The 11,559-nt window shown below is 39.7% G+C and overlaps 1 protein-coding gene across 1 annotated transcript; it reads right to left on the reverse strand.

The window, feature by feature from the left end:
- Window positions 1–446: 446 nt before the first annotated feature.
- On the reverse strand, window positions 447–10,085 carry LOC103155933 (aarF domain-containing protein kinase 4-like). Its single transcript, XM_007577826.2, has 16 exons — window positions 9,977–10,085; window positions 9,351–9,532; window positions 9,092–9,242; window positions 7,734–7,921; window positions 7,350–7,416; window positions 6,738–6,812; window positions 6,335–6,454; window positions 6,166–6,251; window positions 5,932–6,072; window positions 5,762–5,843; window positions 3,861–3,954; window positions 3,563–3,704; window positions 3,170–3,277; window positions 3,000–3,065; window positions 2,726–2,812; window positions 447–1,424 (listed from the first exon to the last, which is right to left on the reverse strand). Coding segments are annotated over exons 1-16 (1,896 nt in total). The 5' UTR covers window positions 9,978–10,085; the 3' UTR covers window positions 447–1,118.
- Window positions 10,086–11,559: the final 1,474 nt, after the last annotated feature.

The following is an 11,559-nucleotide window of genomic DNA, read 5'->3' on the forward strand; positions in this document are numbered from 1 at the left end:
TCCTTATTTTACCCACAGCTTACATATGAAGTACATAATACCTAACTAGCACAAGATTTTTCTCAGATCTAAGGTCTGGTTTCCAATACAAATCAAACACACCAATAACATGCTCCAGTCCTCCTTTTTTAATAGTTTCTAATGGCCTGATTGGACAGTAAACTGGCAAGATTACCTTGGGGGTGGGGGGTGGGGTTAGCTTCTCTGAATATAGACCCATCAATGCCTCCATTATCTCAAGGCTTAAGTATCTAAGCCTGTAATTATGCTTGCATGTCGATGCAAGACAATTGCAGGAAACCATGGGGTCAAATATGGCCTCCAGTTAGTGACGTTTCCACAGTTGGGTTCTAAAAGCTGAAATGGAAAGATCAATCTGTGATCAAGAAAAACCTCGACTTTCGGCCGTTCAAGGTCAGCAACAAAAAAAGGCCAACCCTTAAATAGACACCTCAATAAGTCTTGCATTTTATTTATACAAAAAGAAAGCATACAAGGAAATAACATATTCTCCAGACACAATGTCACTAATGTGTTTAAAATAAGCACATTGGAGTTTTATGGCAAGTAGACTTTATAATGAAAGGCCATTATTCTGCAGGTTTCCATTAGACCGTCTAATTCCTCTGATAATCTGCTCATCCAGTCTGGCGGGCATCACATTTAGGTGAAAGCTTTGTTCACAGACTCATTCTCCAACAAAGGAAAGCCTTTGGCAGCATCAGATATCCTCTGCAGGGACTATTATTTGGAGGGCAGACATTTTCTTTTCAGGAATATGACTGGCCTTGCTGTCAATAGATTTTAAGTTGCATTCTTTTCTTTTTTTAAATCATGGCAAACACTTGAGGAGACGTGTTTGTTGTGTTAAATAAAATTTAAAACTGTTTCACCAGTAAATTGAATCATTTGCTTCAGTTTTTTTTACAGTAATTCAACAGAATATTATGACATTTTTACATTATCGTCTATATAGGAGCTCAGTTGCGCCTCAGATGGCTCATGTTGCAGGTTCACAATGCTGAAGATGTCCAGTCCAGAGCCTCCACCTCAGGCTAATTCTTCTAGCACAGCGATTCCTGCTTATTTAGGGCAAGAACAATGGTCCCTCAGCTTGTCTAGGCGCTGGCCGGTGCCATTCTCTCAGCCTGCCTCCTCTGCATGTAGGCGTTGTACACGTCCAGGAACATGTCCCTGCAGGGTATGTTTGCTTTCAGTTTGGAGCAGATCAGGAAGGAGCCGGCCATCTTGCGGTGGAGAGAGTAAGTCTCCTCAGGGGGCGGAGTGAGGCGATGGCGCAGCATGATGGGGACGAGGTTCTGGATGCGCTGCGTGGTGCTCTGTGTGCCAAAGTCAAAGGGCTCGGTGGACGCAAAGGCTTCGCCAAGGATCATCACAGCCTCAACATGGGCATCCTTAAAGGTCTGATGGCAAACAAGAAGCTACGTTAAGTTGTCTCTTCTTCATGCCCCTATCTACGGTGCCTTGCAAAAGCTTTAATGCCTGTTAAAACGTTTTCACATTTTGCCACCTTACAGCCACAAATCTCAATGCAATTCACTGAATTTTAAGTGCAAGACCAACAACAAAAAAGGGCATTTTAAAGTGAGGTGCAAGCACATCCGCAAGTCTTTTGCACTGATTCTACATTTTTGTAGTTCTGAAGAAAATCTTTGCAAGTTAGTTTAACCTCAGTCAGAATGGATTGACAGCATGTGTGAACATCTTTTTTCAAGTTTGCCACAGATCCTTAAGATCCCTGTTTACTTTGCCCTAAATCGAAGGCTAGTCGGTTTGCCTAGAAAGTTTGGTTCATTTGGGGAGGTGTGAATGTGTAATCTTACTCTGATGTGGACCAAAAACAGTGAACTTTGTTCTGTTTAAAAACCTAGGTCTTGGTTTGGTTGAAGTGAACTCTGGTGCGGTTTGAATGTATATGTGAATGCCAAGTGGACTGGATATCATTCCATTCCAAAAGCAAGAACCAGACTACAGCGCATGCATTCTGGGTAAATACAACCAAAACAATAGTGTGAGGCGAAAGAAATGGATCGTGTTTTTTTTTTTTTTAACCAGTGACACTAAACACTTCAGTGACACATTACACTTCATTGTTGTTGGGCTCAGCGCCTTCTTCAGAGGTTTCTGTGTCACTTCCATCAGTGGTTTTTGGTGCAGTGCCACCACAGGCGAGGGGGTGAAATGTTTTTTTCAAAGGGTTTAGTTTGTTTGACATTGCAGTATGAAAACCAAAGGCACAAGCTGAAAATGAAACAAATGTTGCAATTTTGGTCTCAGGACTATCAGGTGTCAAAACACTGTATGTTGGATTTAAGTCTGGACTTTGACTGGGCCATCCAAACACATGATTATCCTTTGATCAAAATCATTCTACTGTAGCCCTAGCTATATGGTTAGAGTTGTTGTCTTATGAAAAGGTGAGCCTGCAGCTGGTTTCTTTCCATGACTGCAAATCATCCACACGGTGTGTTGAGGTTGGTGTGTAGTGGTAAATTCCACCACACTGGGTTTAATATTGAGTTCAATTTTGGTCTAAACTGTTCTGATCAGTAACATATGAAGGCAGTTGGAAAAGAGGATGGGAGGTATGAAATGACATCAAGCACAGAATGCAAACAACAAAGGTCAGATTAGGCTGAAGAAAACACTACATTAAAAATAAATGAGCAAAGCAGAAGCAGCAGATTTAATTAAAACAGCCCACCTTGGTCTCAAAGCCTGTCAAGAACTTCAGGTCTTTGGATTTGGACAGGACGGTGTCCCGATCACCAACAGAAGCTGCATAAACCACCTGGACACATGATGTGAGAGTCCTGACAAAACCATCATGTAGCTGCAGAAACTGCATTAGCGCCATTAGCAGCTGCAAAATGTCTACATGGATGAGTTTCCTTGGTAGTCAGATCCTCAGTGTTCAATTATTCAGAGAAAATCTTCCTTCATAAATCATGTATTGAGATTCACAACAGTCAGCATACCTGGATGTAGTCATCTGTGAAAGTTTCTGGGTAGCCTCTGCAAGCTCCAAAGTCTAAGAGGACGACCTGCAGACAAGGATCGGGGTTAGGATTCGTGCTGCATATCAGAGGAAGACGAGTTCAAAAGGTTCCATTGTGTTAAACACATTCTCCAAATGCAGATTCCTCACTTTGTTGGTTTCAGAGTTGTAAAAGAAGTTGGCCCAGTTTGGATCAGTCTGCATGAACCTGAACTCAAACAGCTCCCTCAGACATAAGTGCAGGATGTTGTAACAGATCTGCAAAGGAAACAAGACAAGGATTTTATTCCTAAATGCATCTGATGGTCATGTCATAAAGCTTTGCAACAAAGTGGATCATCCTTGGGAAAAAAATCTATTTATATAAACAAAACAACAGTATTTAGATGACAAGATATTCAGATTACTTTTGTTTATATGCAAGATGCAGATATAGCAAAGCTTGTGATCACTGCATCCTTGCAAAAACAATTTTTGCAAATAAATATACAAATATTTCACTCCAACGCCTAAAACCCATGTGCTTCTCGAGTCAAACTGTACCTGGTTCCTCGTTTCCTGATCCAGGTCTATGCAGCAATCCAGAGGGACTCCTTGCACCAGCTCCATGGATATCACCCTGCGTGCGGACAACTCGCCGATTACCTCTGGGACCTGGAAATATGGGTCACCCTCCAGCAGTGACCTGCGGGCCAGAGATGTGTTGTCCAATAACAGGAAAAAATAATTCTAAAAAATAAATAAATCTTTAACAAGAGTTTGGAAAAAGTGGTTTTAATTTTGACATGATGCAAGTCAGTGCACTGACAAACCGCTTTGTGGCCAAGACGTATAAAATTACCTGAACTTCTTGGCGCTCTCTGCTTCCCTCTTATAGTCGCACTCCCACCCCAGCTCTCTCTGGAGAACCTCCAAGCTGCTGTCTGCAAACAGTCCTGTGGACAAATGGAGCAAAACTCAGCATGTAAAAACAACCAGAGCATAACCGTTCACTTCATTGTTGAATGTGGCATTTCAGATGATGTGTGTGGGAAAAAAGAAGGAGTTGAATCAGTAAGACTTTGTGCAGAAGATTTTGTCTTTAACCCTCGTCAACACCTGATGCCACAATAATGTTTCAGGCTAGACAACATTTCTAAAAGACACTTGTATATTATTAATTAAAGCAGAAATAGCCACCTGGAAAATGATCCTAACATTTAGTTTCCTGCAGTTTTATTCCTTCTATTTGCACTTTTTGGTTCTATCTGTTTAACAAAAATGTTAAAGTTGATAAAACCCAAAAGAACAATAGATGGTGTGGAACTGGAGAGCTGGTACAACTGTAGCACCACCTCATGGTCAACTGCAGTGATGACACTGAATGAAAGAAAAACATTTAAATTTAAATAATAATGTTTCACGTAATCAGCTCAATTAAAATGGCTAATAACTTCTGGACATAAAACTAAACAGCATTAATGATAATGATTAATTTTGTATAAATTAATCGTTACAGGTATAAAAAAAAAAAAAAAAAAAAAAACGTAATCAAATGCAATCATTTTAAAATTCTTTTGCATTTGGTTACTACATTAGTTTTGCATTTCCCTTTAGTTGATCAAATAGAGCCAACAGAAGGAAGCTTTTCATCTTCACTTAGTGCGATGCTCTGTGTTCCTACACAGCATGCTGCTCAACACTCTGAATCTGCAGCTATAGTCTCGTTATTAATATTCCTGGTGCAAGAAGGAACTTCTTTTTTTTTTTTTTGGTTCTCATACATACTTCACAAACTGATAAATTTTAAGTTTTTTTTTTATTTTTTATCATTTAGTCACATTTCACAGTAAGGCAGGTGTGCACAAAGTATGGCCTGGGGGATTACTTCTTTTTTTTTAATCTATCATAAAATAACTAAAATCAAAACTCATTTTCTAAACAGTATAAAATGGAAGTTTGAAGAGATAAAATGGAAAGAACAGGTTAGAAAATCATTGTATAAACAAAGCCTCCCAAGTATGTGACTGACAGGATTATTTATTAAAAGATTTAGTCAGTGCCCATATGAGCTCATCTCTAATACACTTAATGTTGATTTTCAGGTCTAAGCCAACAAGTCAAACAGCATTTTCTACTTTTTTAATTCCTGGGACTTTGTGCAATTTACAGACAATAAAAAACAAATATGGTTAAGAGATGATTTTACAGCAGTTAGTTAAATAATACTACTAATAATTATAATAATAAAAACACACATTTATAAGTGTTGATAATGTTTAAAATACAAATACAGGATTTTGCAGTTTGTAATAATCTCCAGGAAATTAAAACAGTTTGTACCATAAACAATAGATGGAAATGGAAGTAGGATGTTGTATTTCAGAGGAATTATGGACTACAGTCTAGTCATTTTTAATGGAGAACGTGATTAGAGAACATTTGGCTGGAAACCTGTGTAAGTTTTTAATTTCACCAGTTGCACATATCAGGGTGTTCAAGTTTCTGAAAAAACTGGTGGTTGTAAGGAGGCTGATCATTTTCATAAATGTAGTTCCTGCTCAAAAATAACTGTGTTTTAGTGTGTAATCTGTAAGAATCTGTAAGTCTAACCAACTTATGTTTTAATTTTGTTTCTCTCATTAGCAAACTTGGTTAGTGAAACAATGTAGCTTTTGGAATATTAAGCATTGCAGCCAGAAATGCTATGAAAAGAAAATGCTGCAGCGATAAAGAGTGGTAAGATATTATTAACAGCATTACCTTCTGGCAGAACCACACTCATCTTCAGTACCGACATCAGGTTGTCTATGTCACTCTGGATGCTCTCTGCTACTCCAGGGTACTGGGATGGAAATGAGAATAAAAAGATTAGAATTAAGACAAACATTGAGGGAAAGATGGCATGTCTGTTTGTGTGAACTGTTTTCTACCTGAATCTTCATGGCAATCTCTCTTCCATCCTTCAACACCCCATGATGCACCTGTCCGATGGAAGCCGCGGCAAACGGTTTATCCTCAAACGATGAGAGCTTCTCCCTCCATCCTGGCCCAAGCTCCTCCTGCAGGACTTTCTACTCAGACAGAAACACGCACACACACACTTTTCTGTGATTCATTCGATTCAGTCAGTCACTTTGCATCTGTCACAGACAGATCGTGCTTACGGTCATCTGCCATGTGGGCATGAAGTCTGCGCTCTGTCGGACTCTCTCAAAGATCTTCTGCAGCTGAGGGTTGATGAAGGAGTTGTCTGAGAAAAGGGAAAACATGCCAAGGTTGGAAAACAACTCTGACTGTGAGCAGATTTTCACATGAAGCCGTGAGAGTGGGTACCTTGTATGCTGAGCATCTGGCCTATTTTCAGAGCTGCTCCTCGAACCTTACACAGGGTGTTGACGATTCTTTCAGCGTTGGCCTCCGACAGGAAGGGCGAGTCCATCAGGGCATTCATCTCTGGAAACACCACATGAAAACAGACAAACATGCTACAAAATGCATTCTGAGAACATATGATACTCAATATTAACAGATTACTCCTAAAAAAGAAAAAAGAAATTAGAGCAAGCTGTGATTCCCACAGAGCTCAACTCCTAAACCTTTCAAAGGCTCGTTAAACTGCTTGATCCAAAGCTAGCCCAACTTCTCAGAGTCCCAACAGCTTTCCATTAATCTGTTGAGTTTGTGAAATGTCTGACTGCAGCGAGAACACTAAACAGAGAAGTGAGAATGTCTTCACCTCCTTTTTGTTTCCCTCCTAGCGACTGCTTGGCCACCTCTGCGATGGCACCTATGCCCAGTCCGACAGCCAGTCCTGCAGGGGCCACACACACAAACATTTAATGCTGAGGCTTCTGTCGGAAGAGTTCAAGCGTTTTTCAAATGTTTTTAAAATTCTGGCAATAAGGTTTGTTAGCATTTGGTTACCACTGCCAGCATTAGTAGCGCTTTTGACTATAAAAAATATACAATATATAGCAATACACTGTACATACTTGCAAGTGACATTAAAACCACCATGATTAATAATTTTAGTGTTGCGTTGAAATTGGTGGTTTTAATGTCACAAAATAGGAGAAGCATCAAGGGGTATGATTACTTTTGGAAGACACTAAAGAAATCTGGTATTTACATTTTAAAGGGAATATATTATGTAATTTTGACTTCTGAGTTTTATATCATAGCATTTGATTTACAGCATTTGGTTGTGCTATAAAATGGCACTGTGCCTGGAAAATACATAACACTGCCCTTGTTAACAAGAATTTTAACTCTGTAATGAATATTCAGAAAGAAAGAAAAAAAAAAACTGTCTTTGAGCCAAAACAGAAACAAAACAAGTTATTCTCACCGCCAAAATTAACGAGCCGGCTGATTCTTGTGGAGGGAACCTTCCTCTCCTTGGCTCGCTCACTCAGCTGAAGAAGGTGGAAAAAACTGTTATCACAAGTAATTCATAACAGTGCGAGTAAAGGAGAAAAAAAATGTGACTGAGTAGGTTTAAGAAATACAAGTGGAGTTCTGACTTTGCTTGCATTTCATCTAATGCAGCACTACTCTGCTCCAACTGACACATCAGTACTTCCACATTACAAATTAAATGTACTAAAACACCCTGAGGTATTCATCTCCAAACCTCATTTTAAATACAAACTAGCTCAGATCAAGATTTCTCTATACACAGTAAATATTGTATAATGTGCAGTGATATACAGCGCAGGCATTTCAAACCAACCTTCTGTCTGACTGGTTTTGCCTGGCCCTGTTTTGCCTCTCTGGCTTTCTTTATGTCCTCAGGCGTGAGCTTGGCCACCACCGTGTCGTGGACAGATCTGCTCTGGCAGTAGAAGCGCCGATGGCTGTGGACGGTGTGCAGGAAGCGAGAGTTCTGTCCTGGCCAGCCCGCTCCACCTGGAGCTGTGCCTGGATCAGAAAGAGTTCCAAGAATAAGAGGAAACAAGAAATGTTCGACAGCATAAAGACATGAAGGTGATAACTTCGATCACTCTGCTGGATCAGAGTGTAACACCTGTGTTTTGGCTGTGTATCACAGAGACTGAACGAGCGACACTGGTGCCATATTGACAGAGAAGGAATACGCTGAATCGATGCTTGTTCTTCCGTAGCCTGACATTTAAAGGCTGCTAGAGACGAGCAACAGAGAGTTCATGTTTATTGAGCATTTGATGTCAGCAATATATTTCAAAACTTTTGGACCACAAAAACAAAGCTTGGGTTAAACATCAAGACAAGGACATCCTGGAAAGATGAATGTAAAACCACTGGAGAGCCAGAGTTTCAGCAGGAACGCCCACTACCAGTCTGAAGAAATAAGGTTTTGGTAATTAAGTGCAAACATTACTTTTTGTAGAGCAGACAAAGCTAAAAATTAGTGGTGGGACTTGCTTAAACCTTTTGAATCAAGTTAATTACAGAGCCAGTAATTAATCAATCATATTTTAATTGAAAGCTATATATCAACAACATAAGTAACATTTTCAATCCACAAACCCTTTTGTTTGCGCTATTATACCCAATCAGCTTTCAAGTGTTTCAGGAATCCTTAATCATTCATTTTTGCTTCTAAAATCTGGCAAATCGAATCTGCAACCATTAAAATATATGTAAACATTTACATAAGGTTAATTTTTATCAAACCATTGGAAATTGTAAACTGGTCCATTCCTATTCTGAAGGGAGAAAATAATATTCAAAGAAACTTTGTTTAAAACCACAGCCAGTGGAAATACTAGTCAATGTATCCTGAAATACATCTAAAACATTGTGAGAGCTGTGAAAAGGAAAGCTGCCCTGAGATTTGTTGACTTCCAGAGTCAAATCTCCACTAAAGAGGAGAGGGTCAGACAGTTTGTATTTAATGGAGACCAAAGGGACAATTTATTTGGTACACTGTTGGTCAGTTATAATGAAAACATTATATTCATCCGCTTTCAAAGATATTTAGACCAAGTTCAAAGATTTCTCAGTTTCTGCCTGAGTTTTCTCTTTCTTTTAAATATGAGGTTTAAATGGCTTGCAGGCATTTTTTTTTTTTTAGATTCCCTTGGTACCACAAGTTTGGTATTTTAATACCTGTGTGCATCCCTGAAGACGGTCCTACTCCTTCTTGGCTTTGCTCTGCAGTTCCAGGGGAGAACTCGGATCCCACCGCCCATCTGGCTGCTTCATCTGGGTCCATATTCTCCCAGCCTTCTGCATCCGGAAACACATCTTCCTTTATAGACTACGATGCACACACACAAACGTGACAGAAAGCATTTAGACAAAGATAGGAGCAGTGGAGCGAAACCTTTGGTGTGTCCCACAGTCACAGACAGCTTATTACACTCACTTCATTGGTGCTGCCCATAAAAGTGGCCAGCAGGCCTTCAGCCACATCCTGAGCAGCTTTGACTCCTGCACCCACAGATGAGTTGCAGGCCATTAATCTAAGCTGCTCTCCCTGGGTGGTGACCAGAGCAGAACCCACTTTACCTGCCCCACGCAGCACCTGCAGGACCTCTGACAGCATCACTTCAGACACACAGAAGGGAGCAAATGAAACAGGGTGGTCTGAAATGGCCAAACACATCAGCCGCAGTTCTCCACCACGCTGAAACTACACTGGAAGGACAATACCGTTGTGAATACAACTGAAACGTTAATAATAATCCAAATTCAAGCTGCAGTTGGAGGTTTAACCTTGGATTTGTCTGGGTAGAAAAGTTACCAGACATGAGCCAGAAACACGTGTTAACTCAAATCAGTGCGGGGAAAAAATATTCTCGAAATCATAGCAAACATTTAGAAACATAATAACAAGCTCTGTGTTTAGCTCCTGAATGTACTCAAGTCAACATACGGAGCTGCAGCTGAAACATGCTGAAAACGACGAGCTAGTGACTGCAAACTTAAACCCACGGTTCTAAAGTCTGGAAGACCAGCACCGGTCTAGGTTATACCCTAGCTAGGACTTACTTTTATTGAATAAAATCGTCTTCCAGTATTTGTTCAACGGATGCCCTTCCAGCAGCTCTTTATGGTCTGTTTTGCAACGGCACACAACACCCGGAAGTTAAAGCTCAACAGATTGAACTAACGTCCAATCATAGAAGTAGATGGGCGGGGTTTTGATTGCAAAACGACGGGTACGTTCTTTTGACCAACCGCAGCACTAAATAGTCGATGACGAAACTGCAACAGGAGTAAATCGACCAATGGTGTTTAACAAAAGGCGGGTCAAAGCAGAAAAAAATCTCCAATGAGGGTTAAGAGGTGTTCCTGTGGAGGTGGGTTACTAAATACACGTGCTTTGAGGTACAGTTAGCAAACTTATGATTATTTTTCTCAAGGTTCCTGATGTAAGCATATCGTTTGCCATTCTTTGTTATTTGCAATAGTAACTGAATTATTTTTAGACACTTTTTTGCAGTAAATTGAAAAGACTATTTTTTTTGTGTGGATTAGCATGTTACCAACTATCATGGTAACGTGATAGTTTACCATGTTTTCACTGGTATATTATATTCCTACACAGCTGTAGGAATATAAACATGTGACACATTTAAACGTCATGTGAAATATAAGCTGCATTCCAAAATTATTTAAAAACAGCAATTTTCTTATAGAAAATGTATAGCATGAACTGTGAGAGTTGGAAAGTGATGCCAGAGATGCTCTCCAAGGGAGCTGACAGAGCTTGGGCAATATTGAAAAGAAAATGGACAAATGATTCAATGTTTAGATGCATAAATCTCTAAATGACATGCAGCTATACCTAGTTTTTAAAAAAGCATTGGCTCAGTGGGGCTTAATACATATGCATACCACACTTTTCATAACTTATTTGTAAAACTGTCATTTGTCACTTTAAATATTAATAAAATGCATTGAGTTTGATATTTAATAAAAGGCGGGTCAAAGCAGAAAAAAACCTCCAATGAGGGTTAAGAGGTGTTCCCGTGGAGGTGGGTTATTAAATACACGTGCTTTGAGGTACAGTTAGCAAACTTGTGATTATTTTTCTCAATAAAATGCATTGAGTTTGATGAAATATGACAAAATGTCAAAGAATCTGAATAGTTTTGCAAGGCACTGGAAATTGTAAAATTATGTTTGCAGCATGGAATGAAATACAATTAAAGCACATAATAAGGTGGTATGTGGCCCTCTGCTGGACAGACATTAAGACTTTGGATTCTGTCCATCTCTTTGTGAAAAACAGTGCAAAACATACTGACCACTACTTGCATCCATCTCTAATCTGCCACAAGCCAAAAATAGAATTGATGAGATAGATATAGATGGGTAATTCCCAGCTACTCTTGAAAGACTGCACTTACCAAGCTTAAAAGGAGGAGCTGGTGTCAAAATGTTTCGGGGGGAAATTTAGTGAAACATTAATGACGCTTGCTGTCTGCTTGATTGTTGTGGAACACAATGTGTGAAGAAGTGAAACAGGAGAAGCTTGGCTCTACAATGTTAGGTTCAGTGCCAGTAGGAAATAAAGGAGACGCATCATGTTTCAACTCAGTGAAGGAACAGGTTACAAAAGGCAAATG

Source organism: Poecilia formosa, unplaced genomic scaffold (genome assembly GCF_000485575.1).
Source record: "Poecilia formosa unplaced genomic scaffold, Poecilia_formosa-5.1.2 Scaffold457, whole genome shotgun sequence".
NCBI classification, from domain to species: Eukaryota; Metazoa; Chordata; class Actinopteri; order Cyprinodontiformes; family Poeciliidae; genus Poecilia; species Poecilia formosa.

Excerpts from the sequence above, each read along its gene's own strand:
- LOC103155933 (XM_007577826.2), bottom strand. Across the intron at positions 7,922-9,091 it reads GTCTTCAGGGATGCACACAG|GCACAGCTCCAGGTGGAGCG; the intron begins GTATTAAAATAC and ends TTTCTGATCCAG. Across the intron at positions 6,252-6,334 it reads CCAGATGCTCAGCATACAAG|ACAACTCCTTCATCAACCCT; the intron begins GTACCCACTCTC and ends CCCTTTTCTCAG.